Source organism: Dendrobates tinctorius, unplaced genomic scaffold, assembly GCF_039654945.1.
Source record: "Dendrobates tinctorius isolate UK_male_01 unplaced genomic scaffold, ASM3965494v1 ptg000016l, whole genome shotgun sequence".
Lineage (NCBI taxonomy): Eukaryota > Metazoa > Chordata > Amphibia > Anura > Dendrobatidae > Dendrobates > Dendrobates tinctorius.
This window is the reverse complement of record NW_027361684.1, coordinates 51,301,594-51,323,141: the sequence shown is the minus strand read 5'-3', so window position 1 is coordinate 51,323,141 and position 21,548 is coordinate 51,301,594. Positions and strand designations below refer to the sequence as shown.

At 41.3% G+C, this 21,548-nt stretch overlaps 1 protein-coding gene across 3 annotated transcripts in view; it reads left to right on the top strand.

Moving 5' to 3' along the window:
- The window catches only part of SMS (spermine synthase), a 212,805-nt gene extending 191,844 nt beyond the window's left edge, over window positions 1–20,961 (top strand). For all 3 annotated transcript variants that reach the window (XM_073565837.1, XM_073565838.1, XM_073565836.1), the window contains exon 11: window positions 16,194–20,961. In XM_073565837.1, the coding sequence (XP_073421938.1) occupies window positions 16,194–16,233 (40 nt within the window). In that variant the 3' untranslated portion in view covers window positions 16,234–20,961. The remainder of the gene's footprint in view (window positions 1–16,193) is intronic.
- The last annotated feature ends 587 nt before the right edge of the window (window positions 20,962–21,548 follow it).

Genomic DNA, 21,548 nt, shown 5'->3' with positions numbered 1-21,548 from the left:
TGACAAACATAGGAAAGAGCAACCCCGCATGAATAGATGGTCCTACAAAAGAAAAAGGGAGCAATAGCCCTCCTAAGGGATGTACAAAGTGAGATGAGACCAAATAGTTTAAATAAAGTGAAAATAATCTTTATTAATATAACTCACTCACATAAATAGTACAGGCATATAGCCCAACAGACAAAATACAAGACGAGTGTTAAAAATGTGAGGGAAATAAAGAACCAGGTGGCACTGTGCACCGAGACCTTCAATAAATATGTATCAGTCATAGCATACACTGAGCTCAATGCAAAGTGCATGAGCAATTCTCCACAGAGAGAGGTAATGTTACCTTTCCCAAACCCAAAACCAGTCTGTATAAGACACAAAATATCCGACTAGCTTTTGCTTAAAGGGACAGGAGAAAACAAGTACTGCTCATAGTGTAGTAAGCAACACATTGGTTATCCATGTGGGGAGGAGGGACCCAGCGGAAAGTGCATACGCTAGCCCCGATGCGCGTTTCGCGTAGTTGGCTTCCTCGGGTTGCTGTCAATTGCTCATGCACTTTGCATTGAGCTCAGTGTATAATATGACTGATACATATTTATTGGAGGTCTCAGTGCACAGTTCCGCCTGGTTCTTTATTTCCCCCACATTTTAACACGTGTCTTATATTTTGTCTATTTGGCTATATGCCCATACTGTTTATGTGAGTGAGTTATATTATAAAGATTTTTTGCACTTTATTTAAACTACCCGGTCTCCTCTCACTTTGTACATCTCTTTTGAGGGCTGTTACTCCCTTTTTCTTTTGTAAGACCACGCAATTTTGTCCCTGCTGTCCTTAGACAGTTCTTTGGTCTTGGCCATGGTGGAGAGGTTGGAGTGTGATTTATTGTGTGGACAGGTGTCTTTTATACAGCTAATGAGTTCAAACAGGTGCAATTAATACAGGTAATGCGTGCAGAGTAGGATGGCTTCATAAAGAAAAACTAAGGTCTGTGAGAGCCAGAATTCTTGCTTGTTGGTAGGTGATCAAATAATTATTTCATACAATAAAATGCAATTTAATTATGTAAAAGCATACAACGTGATTTTCTGTTTTTTATTTTTAGATCCTGTCTCACAGTTGAAGTGTACCTACAATAAACCTTACAGACCTTTCCATTCTTTGTAGATAGGAAATCTTGCAAAATCTGAAATGTATCAAATACTTATTTTCCCCCTGTATACCCATCCAGATCTTCTCTTCTTTGTGGGGCTACTCGCCAAAGTCACCACATGAAGACTTTCTATTCATAGCTGTTTGCTAGACCTAGTGCCAATGTAGCAAACTGGCAGACAGCCATGACCCACACACCATGGACCCACAAGCCCCATGTGGCTCCTGACACACAGGTTGGGGACCCCCAGGGTAGGGAATTATGAGTTCCCTGTTCTGAGTGCTGATCTATGTGCTGGAGAATCAAACATGCTTTGCTTGAAGCAAATGATATCTCTTTTTTTTCTATAAAGTCTATGTTGATTTTACCAAGAATGTTCCCTGAAACTGTGAAGTTTATCAAACTACCATTGACCTAGAAAGTGCACAAGCGGAACATCTGGTTAACATGTGCCTGGCTGAGCATCTCTGCAACAGATGAGAGAAATCATGTAACATACTTGCATGCTCATAAGTTTTCTTTGCCCTCGGTTGTTATCTTTGTGCTTTTTTATAGTCGTTGTTTTTGTAGCTTTGAGTAATGTCTTGCCCTCTGTATGTTTTTGGAGAGCCCAGGCCACTCATCTGTCATTTTATGGTCCATAAACTCACCCCGTTATGGTTACAATAGGCAGGGGGCACCTAGGTAATGTTCATAAGCTTAGGTTACGTTCATAGCAGCATTTTAGTGTTACGTTTTATATATATATATATATATATATATATATATATATATATATATATTTATTATTATAGTTTATTTTATAAACATACAAGGATTGCCAGATCCTACTCATGAGTTTGTAATGGAATTTTGCCTTCACTTTCCATCTGCTGCTGCATTTTCATCGCAGTAAATAAAATAAGCAACTTGTAAAATCCATTTATCATCCGTTTCCTATAGACGCTAGCTTGAGTCAGGATTTTTCTTAAGGATGCAGCTATTTCATTTGGATGCACAGGATGGCACGGAAGTTTACAGGGTGCCAATGAGAGCATGTCTGAAAGCAGAGGAAATCCATTTGTGTATTTCTGCGGAGCTGAAATGTTTTAAATGGATCAGGTAACTCCTGTCTCGGAAGTTTAAGTCGGTTTAATCCCCTGCAATTTCTTATATGATGAATGAATGATCTCTGCGGTGCAGAACTCCCAGTAATATTTGGCATTTGTCTATGGAATATAGACCATTAACATAGTGCAAGCAGCATATAAAATGCTTTTATGTGCCACCCTCCAAATACCTTAGACGCGATTTAACTGGAAGCATCAAATGATCCAGCTTAACGGGGTAAAAGTTATTCCAAGCTTTATTAGAACAAATATGAAATCCACTTGAGCAATAGAAAGCAGCTGTGGAATCCATAATCGTCGCCTGTGATTAAGGACATTAGGGACGTCTGAAGCGCGGAAGCTGGATAGTTTCTGTTGTTCTATTTCTTAAATGTCCGATAAAGCCTGAAACAACTTTTACTCAATCGATTGATGCGTCCATTTTTTTTATTGCAAAGATTTAACAATCTTCACTCACTTCAATGCACAGATTTTTTTTCTAGGCATAGATTTTCATTTTTGCTATAAGAAATTAGTTTGATCATTTCAGAAATCTTTGAGTTGCTGTAATATACAATTGGTAGCATAGAGAAATCAGGCCACATACTACAGATTGGTTAAGGGTCTATTTCCATTGCAGCATTATTTCATGGCCTAGATGGAAATAACTGCTTTTAGGTGCCGGTCAACAGAAATAGAACTAGATAAATAGCTGAGCACGGCTGCCCTATATTGTATACATAATGTCACGGTCAACGTGTGTCTGGACGCAGATGATACCGCAAGGCGAACCCATAACACACGTGACCCTGGATACAGCGCCTCCAGTGGGGCGAATTTAAATAATAAAACGTGCAGATGGATACACCGCCTCCACTTGGCGAATTTAGGTATTACACGTTAATAAACATTCTGGAAACCCCGCCTCCAGTACGGCGAATTTAAATAATAAGGGGGACCTGGGAAACATTAACAATGGTGGGCCCTGCGATAGGGAAAAGGGAATTGGAGACCTCCTGAGCTCCCCTGAGCCAGTGTCCCTGCACTCCTAACGTTCCCTATGCCGGTTCCGCACCGGGCGCCGCACACGTACCTCAACGCCCTTGCTCGCCCTGACCCTAAACCCTCACTAGGGAATTGGTCGGTGCGGAAACTAATCCCACCACTGCACTAACAACACACATGAGGGAAAGAGACAATACAGGGGGACACCACTTAGCTTTATGCTCTGTGCTTATGCTCCTGCAACAGAGCCCTCCACCTGCGTGCGTCTTCTCCTCCACCCGGATCCATCACCATAACAGGATCCTTCACCATAGAGCAGCCTTGGAGCAGAGTCCACCACCAGTTGCTGCTGCTTAGTAACAGAGTCCCAAAGACGAGTTCAGCTTCTGACACGAAGTCAAGCATGCTTGAGTCCAGCTCAGCAGCCAAGTCCCACATGGTGAGTGCCACTCTCCATAGTCGCCACTCCACCAGTCCATGCAGACACTTCCCGCTGACACCATCACTGCGACCCCACCACGCCATGCCAGCCCTTTGTCCAGACACCATAGCTGACACACTTCCCCCCTGGCTAAGCTGCACAGGACTCCTCCTCAGCTCCATCCTACCACCAGGCTCTCACCAACTCAAAATCCATGAAAGAATATCACCAGCCCTGATTGCACACCCTGAGACTCCTTTATAGAGCCCCACACCTGATTCCTAATTACGTGCACATTAAACTGAAACCTAAGGTGCGATACCACTAACCACCACCGGGGACAGTCAAGTCACCTTGGCAACTTGCCAAAAGGAAAAAAAGTTCACACAGTGCTTTTAAAACTGTCAGATCACTTCAGATCATGACACATAACTTAGAAATAAATAGAAGTTTCAGAAACCACAGAGCTAGCTATGTTGTGTCACTTCTCGAAAGTTACGTCCGTAGCATAGCCATCTTTTCTACATTGTTTCTGTAACTCCCAGTCATTTCTATAGGCGTAATTAGTAATTTGCAGCTGTGCTCAGTTATTGTTAGATAACTGCCTGTGATGCCCACCACCTTGAAGCAGTTATTCCCATCTCGGTCATCAGGGCAGGGCAGCACGGTGGCTCTGTGGATAGCACTGCAGCCTTGCAGCGCTGGGGTCCTGGGTTTGAATCCCACCAAGGACAACATCTGCAAGGAGTTTGTATATTCTCCCCGTGTTTGTGTAGGTTTCCTCCGGGTACTCCAGTTTCCTCCCACATTCTACAAACTGTAAAGCGCTACGGAATATGTTAGCGCTATATAAAAATAAAGATTATTATTAATAACCATTCAAGGGCTCCAATTTGCCATGATACAGATTCCAAGCTAGAACACAACATTGTAGCAAAACCCTTGACAGGTTGCAGTTTAAATTGCGACTGACTACACATTGACTTATACTATAAGCATCTCGTGACAGATTATTGTGAAATTATGTCTTGTTTTTTTCACAGCTAATAATGTGCAGCCACATATTTTGGGATATGTTGAGCCAAGCTTGTCATTGTTATTGCTATGTAAGCTAAAACTGGTAGAAGATCCCACTGTAGTGTAGCAAGGTGGCATGGGGCGGTAGTCGCGGGCGAGTCTACTACAGGAGAGTCTGTCCACACTCCGGCCCCTTGCACATGAAAGGACAGTTCGAATCCCATCCTGGGGTCATAGTGGGTTACCTCGGATCTGCAGCTGTTCCCCATGATGGGAAGGAATCCTTCAAATAAACCACACTTCACATTGTATAGGGACCAACAGTGGAAACTTGTATTTTAATAAGGAGGATGTAGAAATAAACCAGAGACGTATAATTCCAGTTCTGTCCCTCGTCACAGCAACAGCTGCAGCAGCAGAGTCCAAATCCCCCAGTAAGCTCTCCGGAGCAAAAAGTCTCTGGTGGCGCACACATCCAGTCCCGGTGCCTGACAGTTCTGGCAGCCTATGTGCTCCCCAGCCAGGAGTAGGTTCCATCTCAGACAGGGACACACACACAGTCCCCAGATGGGGGTCCCCTCTGTCCAGGACGGGGACACACATCCTGCCTCAGGCAGTCTTGCTTGGGCTCTGACCTTCGAAGCAGGAGCTTCCTGCTCCCTTTGAAGCTGCTCAGCCAGCCCCCTAGATTTAACTCTTTGCTATCCCTGCGCTACATACACAATACATAGGTATAACATTGAGACAATATATTACATGGAATATCACAATAATTCACAACAGACACATAGACACATCAACAATAAGGTTTTAATATACAGGTACACCCTCCGGGTACCTCATAAAGGGCCCGAGACCAGCACAAAGGAGAGAGAGGAGAAAAGGAGGTTCTCCGCCACCTCCTTACAGTAGCATAACTACTGAAGAGATAGGGAGTTTACCTTATGAGTACATTTGTTATTTTGGCACATACTGTATTCAACCAGATTTTGTAACACTTGGATAAACCATTGTTTATCGCTTCACTTTCTAGCTGCTAAACAGTAGGGGGTATATTGCTGTTCTCCTGAAGACACACAGAGAAGGTTTATTTTTATTCTTAGTTTAATCCCCACTATAAAAATGGCGTTCATGTGTGAAGATTACTAATGCTATCCTGCAGTCTGACGTACAGTTGCGTCACAGGAAAGATACGGGCTCAGGGGTTGCACTCCTGCTAATCATGGCAGGATCCCGCTGTTACACACTGCTAAGCTCCTGCAGTGCATTCTCGGACCAATGCTAGTTTCAATCCAAAAATTGTAACCCCTCACATGTTGCTGTCTGTTGTGAAGGGTGCTGTCAGTTACTATGGCAACAAGGATTCCTAGTAATTGCCTCCGTCTTTGCCACAAACCTCAGCTTATCAGATCTTTCAGGGGTGGGCTCTGATTGTCAGTCAAACACTAATAGGTTTGATGATGCACTGTACTACTTAAATTGTACGTACATTGTATTGTGAAAGGATCACTTGTTCAATTTCCTAGTGAGTATTGTAAAAAATATAAATCTACAGTACTGTGCAAATTGATTGGGACAAAGCATATTTTTTAAGTAAAATCATAAGTTGGTTACCAGTCAGTGATTCAAACCAATTTTAACTGCTCACACCTGTTCAAAGCAGTTAAAACTGATTTGAATAACTGACTGGTAACCAACTTATGATTTTGCTTAAAAAATGCTTTGTCCCAATTAATTTGCACAGCACTGTATATATATATATATATATATATATATATATATTCCAACAATGGAATACAACAGCACTCTGTAAGTGCTAAGATATAAACATTAAATATATGAATTTCGGCCTGCTTTACTTTTATGTAGAATGTACTTATAAAATGATGGTACTCAGTGCACAAATTGGCTAGTTCATGAGAGCCCACCACCCATGATGAGTCGTACCTTTCTTTGATGAGATTGTCAACCTAATATTTATGAAACGTGCCTCTCCCTCGCTAAAAGCCTAAAAATTTAAAGGACAGTTAAGATCCAAATTAAAAACAGCTTTTGGATAATGGGAGGAGTGCTCAGAAAATTAGAGGCAGTCACCGCCTCAGTCATCAACTCTCCTGCACTTTTCCACAACAGTGTAGAGCTGTGTTTTGTGTCTTCTGACAGATTAGTTTTGTGAAACTGTAAGAGTGTGTGCACATGTAAGCGGTTTTTTTCGTATTTTTTAAGCATTTTTACTGGCAAAAACGCTTAAGCGCTTACAAGAAGCATCCCATTCATTTTAATGAATTCTACACTTTTTGTGCATATTGAGGCATTTTTTTCCGCAAAAAAAAGCATCGCGGTAAAAAACGCAGCATGCTCATTAATTTCGCGGAAAAATCCGCATTTCTATCTATTTTCTATAATACTGTGGACGCTCCAGAAAAAAACACCTAAAAAACGCGCGGTTTATGGGAAGAAGTCCGGTTTTCAGTCAGGAATTTTCTGCATATGTGTGCACATACCTTGAATGTCACTTTCACTGGTATCTCAGCAGCAAGCGACAAAAAGCTCATATCCTGCAGTATCCTCATTTCTTTCCACTGCGTACAGTGCCTCCTCTTGGCCTCTATATATGAATCCTTCTGTGACACTAGTGCCAGCTCCCATACATGATTTCCCATCCCCCTCCATGCAAGGATGCTGACATACCCACTTCTCTGTCCCCACAGCGTGGTCCCCTTCTGCTGGCATGTCTTGTGCACCCTGCTCTTTCTGGCAGCGTGCCCAACTTTGTGTGAGTGCGCTTCCCCCTTCTTAAAGGGGCAGCGCGTTTATAGTGAAATGCCCTCCTTTTCTGAGCGGCATATAGCATAATTGGTTCACCTGCAAGATGGCTCCCAGCCAATTGCTGAGTCATCTTGTATAAATGACTCCCTCTCCATTAGGAAGTCGCCGAAGCAGCAGAATTCATTAGTATGTAGTCTCCTCTACTATTGAGTTGGTAGGTCCTCTGGTCCTGCTGTGGCCAGTGCCCTGTGCCAGAATCCCTGGTCCCAGAGTGGCCAGGTCCTGAACCTGAATCCCTGGTCCTGGTATGGCTAGGTCCTGAACCTGAATCCCCCTGGTCCTGGTGTGGCCAGTGCCCTGAACCCGAATTCCTGGTCCCAGTGTGGCCAGGTCCTAAACCTGAATCCCTGGTCCTGGTGTGGCCATTGCCCTGAATCCGAATCCCTGGTCCCGATGTGGCCAGTGCCCTGAATCCGAATCCCTGGTCCTGGTGTGGCCAGGTCCTGAACCTGAATCCCCCTGGTCCTGGTGTCGCCAGTGCCCTGAACCTGAATCCCTGTCCCGGTGTGGCCAGGTCCTGAACCTGAATCCCCCTGGTCCTGGTGTGGCCATGCCCTGAACCCGAATCCCTGGTCCTGGTGTGGCCAGTGCCCTGAACCCGAATCCCTGGTCCCGGTGTGGCCAGGTCCTGAACCTGAATCCCTGGTCCCGGTGTGGCCAGTGACCTGAATCCGAATCCCTGGTCCCGGTGTGGCCAGTGCCCTGAATCCGAATCCCTGGTCCCGATGTGGCCAGGTCCTGAACCTGAATCCCCCTGAAACTGGTGTGGCCAGGTCCTAAACCTGAATCCCTGGTCCTGGTGTGGCCAGGATCTGTATCTAAATCCATGTGGTCCTAGTGTGGCCAGCGCCTTGAATATTGTCTCCTGGTCCTGGTGCGGCCAGGCCTGTTGCTGAACTCCCCTGGTCCCATTGCGGCCAGCTCCTGAACATTGTCTCCTGGTCCTGATGTTGCCAGTCCTGATCCCGAACTCCCCTGGTCCATGTGTGGCCATTACCCTGAACATTATCTCCTGGTACGGCCAGTCCTGTTCCTGAAGTCACCTGGTCCCATTGCGACCAATATCTGAACATCATCCCTATCTGAATCTCTGTCAGTGCCGTAGTGCATTGAACTTAACATGTTAGTCTGAATGGAGCCCTATTCAGTGTCAGCATACCTGATGCCTGGAGTCAGCAACTGCAGGAATGGGTTCTGCTTAGGAGTGATACCTGATGGCTACCTGCTGCTCAAGCCTGACCTTACCAATAAAGGCGCCAGTGAACACCAGGTAGTTAGTGAGCCACACTGTTTCCTTGGCAGGCTCCGTCCTGTGGCACAGCGAGTCCACTAATCCACGTGCGCCACTGCTGGGAGTAAGACCATTTTTGTAGTATATCTCTCCTTTCAGCCCCCTGTATAAAGCTTAGGATAGGCAGGATGCAGCATGTCTTTTCTCTCAGCCTCTATATACAGATCCCCTCTTGCAAGTATATCTGTCCTTTCAGCCCCCTGTATACAGTACACTGCTCCTCTTTGTTACAAGCACACAAGTGTACCACTACTTCCTGGTAAAAGTTGTCACGGTGTAATGAAGGAGGCTACACCCCTTTCTGTGATCTCATCCCCTATAAAGGAAGCTCTGTGTTAGACACAACCAAGAGTACATCTATAGTGGCAGGAAGCTAGCTGAGGGAGACTGCGCTGTGCGGGATCGACCAAAAGAACTGGAAATGCTATATGCCGGATCTAATAGCAACTGGAGGTTCCTCCTTAGGGGGGTGATACTTGCAAAACGGGGCAGGTTTGAAAATAGGTTATTTGCAGAAATTAATATATGTACAGTTGTGTGAATAAGTGTTTACCCCTTCCTGATTTCCTATTCTTTTGCATGTTTGTCACACTTAAATGTTTCAGGTCACCAAAAAATTTACATATTAGACAAAGATAACACAAGCAAACACAAAATGCAGTTTTTAAATGAAGGTCTTTACTGTTAAGGTAAAATGAAATCCAAACCTTACAAGGCTCTGTGTGAAAAAGTGATTGATTCCCCTCCCCTCTTTAAACATATATTAACTGTGGTTTATCACATCTTTGGGAAGCTGAGTTCAAATTTCCTATAAACACCAAGGCCTGATTACTGACACAAGTTCTCAATCAAGAAATCACCTAAATGGGACCTGCCTGAGAAAGTAAAGTAGACCAAAGGTTTCTCAAAACCTAGGCATCATGCAGCAATCCAAAGAAATTCTGGAACAAATGAGAAACAAAATAATTGAGATTTATCAGTCTGGAAAAGGTTATAAAACCGTTTCTAAAGCTTTGGGACTTCAGCAAACCACAGTGAGACCCATTAGCCACAAATGGCAAAAATAATGAACAGTGGTAATATCTGAAAGATTTAAGTGTGACAGACATGAAAAAGAATAGGAAATCAGGAAGGGGGCAAACACTTTTTCACACAACTGTGTGCATTATTATGAGACCACATTGCAATTGTGGGAATTACCCTTTAACACTTGTATTTGTGCAGCACTTTGAATAATATAAAATTTAAAACACAAAAAAACAGATGTAGAATTGCATTTTTGTTTATATTCCTCCCAAGAAAGAGTTGATAAAAGTTTAAGTTATTTATATGTGCAGTTGTGGCCAAAAGTTTGAAACAAAGTCAAAGTTTGGTTTCACAAAGTTTGCTACTTCAAATCTTTTAGTCAGATGTTTCTATAGTTACTGAAGTACAGTTATAAGTAATAAGATTTTAAAACTTTTTTTGACAAGTTTCTGCAATGACTCAATATTAACAGTGTTAACTCGTATTTTTCAAAACTTATGCAATTTGCCCTGACAAATTGGATAGCAGCTTCTGAACCAAATTCTTCTGGGCCAAACATCCGCTTTTAGACCCATGTGCCTTTTGAGGATTGACCACAGATTCTCAATGGGATTGAAATTAGTTGTCCATGATCCAAAAATTTCAAAGTTTTGTTCATAAAGCCAAATAGTTATGACTTTTTCTTGGATATATTGCTCCATCACTGCACAATAAGCATTGTTCATCCCCAAACTTCTCCTGGATCGTTGGGTGAAGTAGCTCTTGAATGATGTTTAGATACCATTCTTTATTCATGGCACTTTTCTTAGGCAAAATTGTGAGTGAAAATAACTCCTATGGATTAAGGGCAACCCCACACATGTATGGTCTCAGCATGTGTGGGTTTTCCCTTTTCTTCTCTGGACAATCAGTCTTTCAGTTGTCTCAGACTGGAGGGGGCTTCAGCAGAGAAAATAACTTTACCCCTGACCCTGCAGTTGATTCTTTGTACTACTTGCAGATTGTCAGCCTGTCCTTGATGTTTTTCTTGGAGAGAAGTGGCTTCTTTTCTGTACTTCTTGCCACCAGATTAGCCTCCAAAAACCTTTTGCCTTACTTTACATGAAGATGCAGTGACGCCTTCCTGCTACCATTCCTGAGCAAGCTCTGCACTGTTGTTGAACCGATCCTGAATCCTCTTTAAGAGACAGTCCTGGCTGTTTCTGATTTTTCTCTGGTACCCTAAAGCATTCTTCATAGCAATTGAATATCTAATTTTGTAGTTCTTAATACATCCGATAAATTTAATTTACATTCTCAACTACTATAATACTCTTCATAACAATCTAGAGTTAATGAAAATTACCACAATAAAAACTGAAGCAGCAACCGTGAAAACCAACGTTTGTGTCATTCCCAAAACACCTGAATGATTCCACTGGCACATAGATGTATTCTTGACAAAAACATTCCTCATATCACTGTCGCCGAAAAAATATTACAGCTAAGCCTCCTGGTATGAGACAATAAAAAAAGTTATTAAAAAAAAAAAAGGTCTGTTGAAAGGTCAAAACTGGCTGTGAAGTATATTTTTCTCAATTTTAGGTTCATTTGAGCATAAAATAGTAAGTGAGACAATGAAGTAAAATTTCACAGAGAAATTAAGTTTACTAGCGTCAAGGCTGGGTAACAGATTTGCAGTTGCCTTGCAGTTGAGGCAAAAAAAAAGCAGAATAGAACTATAAAGTGTGATTAGAGTTGTCACACACATCTAGGTAAATTGCTTACACAGAATATTGATAGAAACTCTCTGCTGGGTTATTGCCAGAATTATAAGTATCGTTTGTAGATTTTTCTGCCTACGTGGGTAGGACGACGCTCTACAACGGTTATTGGTAATACTTTTTGCTTTGGCAGAAATAAATAGCTTGTTTGTTTTCTTCCTCTCCTTGGTCTGTCTCGATTTTGTTTATTGTTGAAGGACTAACCTAGTGTTAAAAATTCCAGCATTAGTCTAAATATGGTTCAATATGAGAACAAATGACCGTGACTAGGCAATGATAAGTATGACAGAGTGACAGCAAAATAGGTAGTATTGAATAATATGGAGATAGGCCGTTCATCATGTCCATTTTGTTGTGATTGCGACAGACATGAGCCCTTCGCCTTAACAGAAACCTTGTTCATTCATTCATGTACTGTCCTCAGCACATTATTTATGGACTGTCCACTCTCAAGGATGTCTGAACACCACTTGGCCATGGAAAAATAGATTTTACTAGCATTATTATTTTCTAATACAATAGTACCACTTGGAAAGTCCAGTATTTAGTCGATCCTGGGAAGTAAAAGAATGAGAAAAAAGAGTATGTGCGATAATAAGTCTCCAGTAAAGTGTCACTCATTCTAAAACTAGAGTTGGAGGGTAGATGACTTGTTCAGCCATTTACTGACCAGTCATAAAATGGTCTTAATGACCTGCCAATATTTTTTATTTTTGCCTCTCTTCATTTCAGCAGCCATAACTTTTTTTTTTCTATTCCTTCAATGATGAGAATCTATGAGCCCTTGTTTTATGCAGGAGAAATTGTGTTATCTTTTGGCACTATCTTGGTGTGCGTACAAATTACCATGTAATTTACAAACGGTAATTATTTATATATTATTTTTTTTTTGCTTTTGTTCTTCTTGAGAGGGGGTATTTTTTTATAATAAAAAATATATATATTTCACATTACGGGAGAAATAGCACTCTACACTGACATAAGTCACTGCGGAGCTGGGCAGACACTCTGCAATCATGTGATCACTGGATTCAATATAAGCAAAATAGAAGACAGAAGCGGTGATGAACCATCTTCTGTTATTTTTCTCAGGTTTCCCAGCTGTATTTGAGGGCCGGCAATTTTATTTGCTCCTGCTGAATTGCTGGAGCTTTAATCCTGCACCAGAAAATGTACAGTGGCATTGGATTAAAGTCCATGACCAAGCCCCATAAATTCATGGTGATTGATCGTTATAAGGTTAATACAACTTTTTATTAATAGGAGCTCTAAATATTATAGAAACTTGTGGTTGAAAGGGTTATCCCACAATTGCAAGGAATCATCTGCCCAAAGAATCAATGTCTGATTGCTGGGTTTCATTACTGACTGTGGCCTAGAGATATTGTGAGTGACTGCTCAGCCACCCTTTGGTATCTGGAGTGTAGTGGACTGTCTGTTTTGTGAGTGACAGTCTAGTCCAGGGTTCCCCAACTCCAGTCCTCAAGGCCCACCAACAGATCATGTTTTCAGGATTTCCTTAGTATTGCACAGGTGATAATTGCATCACCTGTGCAATACAAAGGAAATCCTGAAAGCATGATCTGTTGGTGGGCCTTGAGGACTGGAGTTGGGGAACCCTGGTCTAGTCATCCAATCTGATCCTGAGGCGTACTGGGCTGTCATTATTTTTATTGACTTGTCTGTGGGTGTTTCATCAAGTGCTTACCATCCTCAATGATTTGCAAGCTTCTTGTAGCTGGCTTGCTTTGAGCAGCACATTGTTAGTTGTAGCTTAGTTAGGTGCGTTTGCTTGCTCTGTGCCTAACTTTTTGATCTTGTTGCTTGATGGATTTGTCGTGACTATTTGTGTGGATTATCCCTTCTACTTTTGACACTCTCTGACTTCAGGTCTCTGTCCCCAGACTTTGCTTCTGACTATCCAGTTGTTGTACTCCTTTGTCTTGACGTACCCTCCTGTCAATTGAGCTTGGACTGTTTTCTAACCATGCCCTTGTCTTACCACTGTGTACTATACCTCCTGGTATCTGACCTCAGCTCTCCTGACTACCCTGTCTCACGTCTTGTCAGCGTCACATTAATGAGACGTCAAAAGCAGACTAGACTGTCACTCACAAAATCAACAGTCTACCACACTCCAGATCCCATAGTGCGGCTGAGCTGTCCCTCAGTCTCTAGGCCACAGTCGGTGATGAAACCATGACACACGAGAACTTGTGTTGCATAATTGAATGTAGCAGTGGTGGTGCATATGTGCTCCCACACCATTCATTGTCTGTGAGACTGGTTAGGATAGCGAAGTACAAACCTGGGCTGTCTTCATCAGTGTTATAGACAATTCATAAAGCAGCAGCACATGCCCAACCACTGCTCAGATGACACAGGACCCTTATTCTCGTAATCATTTGGATAAATGTTGGACGTACCCCGTAAGTGATAAAAATCTGCCTTCCGTGCCCCAGTGTGCCTAAACCACATTTAGCACCCACGTTTGACATTTCTGTAATAATGGTAGCCCGCCTTATTTACAGGTGCATGTCTCCAGGAGCACGGGTTGGGCACTGCAGCATACTGGTCACTACAACAGCAGTTTGCAATTTTCACTCAGGATCATCCACTGCTGCTGGTTTCAGGAAAACACCCATGGAGTCAAAATTCGTCACTACATCTGTAGATAAATTCCCATAGGGTTATAATTGCCAAACTGGGGTCAACTGAGGGGGATTCTGCTTTTCTAGCACTTAGGGGCTCTTTAAATGGAATCAGCAAACTATTCTAGGAAAATCTACTCTCCAGGAGCCCGAGTCTCTCTGTGTGGCTAAAGCAGTACTGTTCATCCACATATGGAGTATTTCTGCCTTCAGCAGAAATTGTGGGACAAATTTTGGTGCCATTTTTACCCATTTCCCAGTGTGAAAATGTCAAACTTGAGGCTAACACACAATCTTGGTGGTAAAAATGTAAACTATTTATTATTCACTGCCCAATGGTATAAAAGTCTGACACACCTGTCGTGTCAATATAATCACTGCATCCCTAGATGAATTCATTGAGAGGTTTAGTTTGTAAAATGGGGTCACTTATGGGGGGTCTCTGCTGTTCTGGCCCCTCAGGGGCTCTGTCAATGTAACATGGCACCCTCAAACAAGTGCAGCAAAATCTGCACTGTAATATGGCTTTTCTTCCCTTCTGAGCTTTGCACTGTGCCTCAAAAATAGTTTTTGAGCACATAAGGGGTATCGGTGAACTCAGGAGAAATTCCACAACAAATTTTTGGGTCCATTTTCTCCTGTTACCCTTGTAAAAATACAAAATTTGGAGCTAAAAACGATTTATCTGGGAAAAATGTTATATTTTTTTATTTTCACAGCTGACGTTATAAACTTCTGTGAAGCACATGTGGGTTCAATGTGCTCAATACATATCTTTATGAGTTCGCTAAGGGGTCTAGTTTCCAAAATGGGGTCACTTGTGGGAGTTTTCCACTGTTTAGGTACATCAAGGGCTCTCCAAACATGACATGGTGTCTGCTAATTATGCGAGCAAATTTTACTCTCAAAAAGTGAAATGGCGCTCCTTCCCTTCCGAGCCCTGCCGTGTGGTCAAACAGTGGTTTTCCCCCCACATATGGGGTATCTGCATGCTCAGGAGAAATTATCTCACAAATAAACGCAAGTCATATCAATAAATTTTACCATTATTGGCCTGGTCAGGAAGGTCAAAACAAGCTTCCGGGTGAAAGAGTTTAAAGAACTTCTCTCCTTTTTTTTTTTTTTTCATTAAACCTGTGTGCGTGTATGTGTTAATATAGTCACCTATGTATATGTGTATGTAGTGCAGTGTGCATGTGTTAATATACTCACCCTCCGCCTTCTGTGCCCTGCGCTGTGATGTCAGTCAGGGGAGGAGCGGAACAGCACTGGATAAAGAAGAAGACGGCGGTAGGTGACACACTGTACCATTACATACACATATACACAGATTTAGTGAAAAATAAAAACGTAATGGGAGAGCTTCTATTGTAATTGTTGGGTGTAGAGCTCCCAAAACTCCTACAACCTTTATTCACTAAGAGAAAGCACCCCTCCATACAGTATAAAAATGATTGACTTTATTCATGTCCAAATACAAGACAGACAATAATAAAACAGAATACGGAAACACAGATAAAAATGAATTGTGCGCACACTGTGTCTATTTTTATTATTTTGTGTATTGTACTTGCATATGAATACAGTAAATATTTTTTTATAATATATGGAGGGATGTTTTCTCTTATTGTACAGGAGTTGCTGTTAATAGAATTGAGACAGCTAGTCATGGGTCTGCTTTTTATCACTTGCCGTCTAGGGTTTATGCTCTCTAGTGATATCGCAATGAGCTTACTTCACGGGTCTGTACATATACGGATGTGAGGAACAGAATGTGAATGTGTGTTATTTCTCTATAATGTTAGGTGAGTAGGCAGTCTCCTTTCAGCACTAATAAGTAAAATGTCTTTTTTCCTATTGGAATGTCCTGGTGTTCTCAGAATATGACCCTGTACACGTCATCTGTCTGTCTGTTCAATATCGTCCTCTGTTCTCCTTAATGAATCTTCTCCAGATGGGTGTTTTACACTATATGGAAGACCAGCAATTCCTGAGCATTGTACAGATCAGACTCTTCCACGCTGCATGGAGCATATTAGGCTTAGCACCTGCTGCATGCGGGCATTGTGAAAACCTTAAATTATACTTTGTAGATAATCTTAAGAAGGATTAGTACAAGTATATGTGGCAATTTAAGATACTATTTAAGTTTGACAAAGAGTGACTTTAAAAATAATTTTTTATGAACTTGTATGATGTTACTTTAATCTTGTACTGTGTTTTGTGTTATTTTTTTTTTCCTCTTTTTATTGAAAAGTCAACTTGGAGATTGTCAGCAAGCTGTAAGCTGCTTAATGCACTGAACCTAAAGAATGTGACTTTTTTTTAAGATTTGTGCGCCCCAGTAATTTCAGCAGGTCTTTAGTATTGTCATTGTGTATACATTATCTTTATATACATGGAGTCCACAATATTACGCATGTTAACTCTTAAGAGCAGGGATTATAGCATTGGTGGGCAACTGATTCAACTCCGCATTGTTTGACACTGGTTTATTTCAGCTTTATAACCATAACATCTTGGCGTTCTCCACAAGGCCTCGGCTTACCAGGTGGTTTTGTTTTTGGCCGCATTCACAGTATGGTATCAACTGCATCATTTTTGTTTTTAAAGAGACTTCTTTCTTCTAACATACATATATTGATTTATGCAATGAAAATGTTAAAAACCAGAGATATACTAATATATATATTGAGAATTTCCAGCAAAGTTACTAAGGAGTTGATGTAGGATTTTGCAGGGTAAGTTAGCCCTCAGATCAGACGCATATTGGATGCGTTCCTTTTTGACATCAACACAATGAGCTTCTGACCTTGTGTAACAGATGGTCGCCAATGCTATTTTTCCTATATATTTATTTTTATGTGTTGTTTTTTGCTATGTTTTACAAGCTTATTATTGCACACTTTACACAAGTTGAGCTTCCATTAGAGGTCTTTTCCTAATGATGTCCATGAGATGTTGAGTTTTAGCTGAAGGCCACAGAGAACCAGATAAAGCAGTACAATTCTGTATTACAAATACTGTCACACCTAAAGGCAACATATTGGGGTGACTAATTTCTACCTGAGACTAGATGTATGGCTCTATATTTGTTGTTACCCAGTGTGAATTGATACATTTCTTGCAGAAATTGGCTCTGCCATTTCTGAGAGATCTGTTGCTGAAGCTCTTTTCAAATTAGCTACAAGTGCATTAGGGTGTGTCAGAGCACTTGCAGCTCTCTGGCCCTCAATCCTTATTCCCTGCTCTGATCTTGGCTCCTAAACTTGACAGATAAGTTCAGCCTCTGTTATTTACTATCCCTTTCCAAGATCTCATGCACAGACGCTGACTCCAGTTACTAAGGGCCCTTGTATGAGATTTCGGTGAGGGCCAGCAGCTGACAGGCGCTAGACTAACCTGTCAGTGGCCAGATGAGGAGTGAGGGCCGGATAGCTGGAAATGCTTTGATACACCCCAATGCATTTGTAGCTAAATTTGAATACAGTTTTAACGGCATATTTATCAGGGCTGACTTCTACAAGAAAGGTACTAATTAGTGATGAATGACCGTGCTTGGATTAGGTGTTATCCGAGCATGCTCGGTTACGGTGTGCTCGAAAAACATGTTTGAGGCCCTGTGGCTGCATGTCTCTCTGCTGTTGTACACCCACAACACATGCAGGGATTGCCTAACAATTAATCAGGTTATCACTGCATCTGTTCCTGCTGTCTAACAGCCATGGACATGCAGCCGCGAGGAGTAGAACATATTTTTCGAGTATGCTGAAGACACTCGGTTAGCGCCTGAGCATGGAGGATAACAACATATCCAAGCATATTCGCTCCTCACTAGTACTGATGTACTCAGGATAACAGCACCTATACAACCATACCTTTATTTTTAAGTAGAAACGTCTCCTGACAGATTTCCTTTAATTTTAGGCATCATGCACATGATTGCTATGGGCCCATACTGGACATAAAGACCTTTGCATTTTCTTTGGAATGATATCATCATATTCTATATGAATCCACACAAAAACAAGTGTTGTGATGTATCGCATGCCCGATCTTATAAATATTCTTCCCTACAGGCATATACTCTAAGAGAACACAGTGCCATGAAAAAGCACCATATATCCGGTAGATTGCCTATCCTGTGCCACTGTACAAAGTCTGGGCCACTCTGCATGTATAATGCCTTGAGAAGCAAGGACACAGCGCGATTTGGGGGGTAAATCTTGACCTTTACAGTTTAAATCTGAAATGGTGACAAGGACAAGCGGCCGATATACTGCTGGACATCTTTTGACTTTAGATACTAATAATTATAACTTGGTTTCTTCATTCAGTACATTGATAGCTAATTATTATCTGCATCAATTACATGTACAATGTGGTAGAATCTTAGTTCTTAGAGTTAAGAAAAGATCATGTTTTCTCATGTAGAAAGTGTGTGTGCCAGTCTCTGAACACAAAACAGCAGCAAAGAAAAAAAAAAAGAAAAAAGATATACAGTATATTAAAAAAATGCAGTTTCACATAACTTCAACTGCTGTTGTGACCATGCGGAGAATGAAGTGTAGAGATGAAGATACTTTGAACAAAAATTTGGCACATTTACTTAATTTAGCGTCGTTTTGCACGAAATGCTGAATGAATTTGAACATGACCATGTACTGATGGATTTAAGTACAGTAATATACAAAAATTTGATTTTTTTTTTTTTTTTTTTGAAAGAGATTTTTTAGTAAAACGTTGCCTTTTATGCCAGATATGTGTTCTAAACTACTGGTGAGGAAAGCACACTGGAGTTCTTTTATTTTAGCCACAGATGTGAATGATTTTAGTTGAAAAAAATAGATACTTTCCCACATTTCTGTCTATGGATTTTTATTTAACACGTATAACTAATAGATTTCCTCCTTATATTAATGATGTCTGTAGATAAAGCTATTATTTTGCCACATTGATCTCCCCATCTTGTTCCTATTAGTATGCTGTTGAACAGCAGCTGAGCAGCACTCATTTCTATGGTCTGCATGTATGTACATTGGTCCAAGGATGATAAATAGTGGACGTGAAAGTAATGTACGTCTCTAGCCATAAAATGTGGCGACATCACAATGTATATTTTCTTAAAGGGAATCTGTCAGTAGGTTTTTGCTATGTAATCTGTGCCAGCAGCATGATGTAGTGGAAGAGCCCATGCACACCACTGATTAGCAGCTTTCTATGTACATTGTATAAGGACAGAATGCTGCTAATCAGTGCTGGGGGCACAGTTGGACTAGTAGGCACGAGATAATTTGTCCGGTAGTGATAATCTCCTGCTGACAAAACACTGATTGTATTGTAACCGCAAAACACAGACCAGTTAGTGACACATTGCTGGATTCAGGCTCTCTGCTCCTACGTTATGGTGCTTTCAGATTGCATAGCAAACCTGCTGTCAGGTTCTGTTTTAAATAATTCATATGGAAATTACGTCTTCTCCAGGATGAAGTAAATAATTTGTATGTAAATTAAGTCATCTCCAGGAAGAAGTAAACTACGTCAGGTTTTCTTCCGTTCATATATCTCTAGACAGCCAGATATGAGTTTACGCTACTCATCTTTGCTGTGCAGGGTACCGGTTTGCTGTACGAGGTGCCGTAGATGCAGCTTGATGATGAGGCACAACGTTCCAAAGACGTTATAAATAAGTCTGTGTTCTGGTGTCTCCGGTTGACTTGTAAGACACAGCTTACTTCCTCCTGCAGATGAAGTAATTTTCATACATTTTATTCGATTGGTGCATTGCCTAAAAGAAGTCTCCATACTAGGCTGTGTCTCTACTTCCAGACAACTTTTCGTCTTTAGTGGAAGTTCAGTAGCATATATATCACCAGCTACTTGAGTAATGATGTTGTTGCATATTTGTAAAAAATGGTGCTATGTAAAACTGGAAGGCACTCCCATAGGAACCAATAATAACCCAACATCAGAATAAAAACAAAATCTATAAGCCTATTGGTTCCTATGGGCCATACCACCAGGATTCCTCTGTGCTAGTTTTCTGAAATGAGCAATGATAAATATAGCCATGTCAGCCGTGCGGTGTATTTACTTGTATCTCCAAGCTTTTATGTGCATGTTAGTTTTATTTCCCTCAGTTGTGTTACTTTGCTTATATAAAAAATGATTTATTGAAGATCGGTTCCACAGAACTTGTAGATGACTAGAAGAACTAATACATTGTGTACCTGGTTCAGACATGGAGTCCTTCTTAGAGTGAGAGTGCTAGTCTTGGTGTGTTTGTATTGTGAGAAGTTATTCCTTCAGTAGGATGTCGGATCTCCAGAGAAATCACTGCATCGAAGAAGACTCTTGGGTAAGAAGGCTGTCCTTTGTTGATGCTGACGATTTAGTATGGTTTCAGATGCCACAGAAATTTGCTTTTAAAACCCATTTAAACCAAGGTCTATTAACAACTCTTGTTGATCTGTTTGGCGAGGTGTGCTGCACATACGTTCACCATGAGTACAAACAGATGCAAAATATTATTTGATTACTGGTTGATAGACTTTTTTTTTTTTGATTGTTTGCACTACAAACCTGCTTCCATCTGGAAATGTGATTCATAAAAGAAACTTGATTGTCAATGATTTGACTTTTGCAAGATGATTTGCTTGCCTTGCATCTGCTGCACCATTTAGTACCTGTGTTTAAATAAAGGTACAGTCTGATTACATGCATCTAGTTAATCTTATTGAGTCTTTTTGGAAAAATAAAGAAAAACTTAGTGACATTGTTTCTTGATGATAATAATAATAATAATCTTTATTTTTATATAGCGCTAACATATTCCGCAGCGCTTTACAGTTTGCACACATCATCATCATCACTGTCCCCGATGGGGCTCAGGATCTAAATTCCCTATTAGTATGTCTTTAGAATGTGGGAGGAAACCGGAGTGCCCGGAGGAAACCCACGCAAACACGGGGAGAACATACATACTCCTTGCAGATGTTGTCCTTGGTGGGATTCGAACCCAGGACCCCAGCACTGCAAGGCTGCAGTGCTAACCACTGAGCCACCGTGCTGCCCTTGTTCTTGATAAACAAAAGTACTTACAGAATTCTGACCTCCCTCCCACCATACTCCTTATCATCGCAGTTATTTTGTATCTGGTCTTTGAGTTGAAATTCAACATAAAATTATTTATCAGGGTATAGCCAGTAGAAATGAGAGAACCTTTCAAGGTTCCTTTCGTCGAACATCCATATGTTCGTCGAACATAGCCGAACCCCATTGAATTCAATGGTAGGCTAATCCAAACACA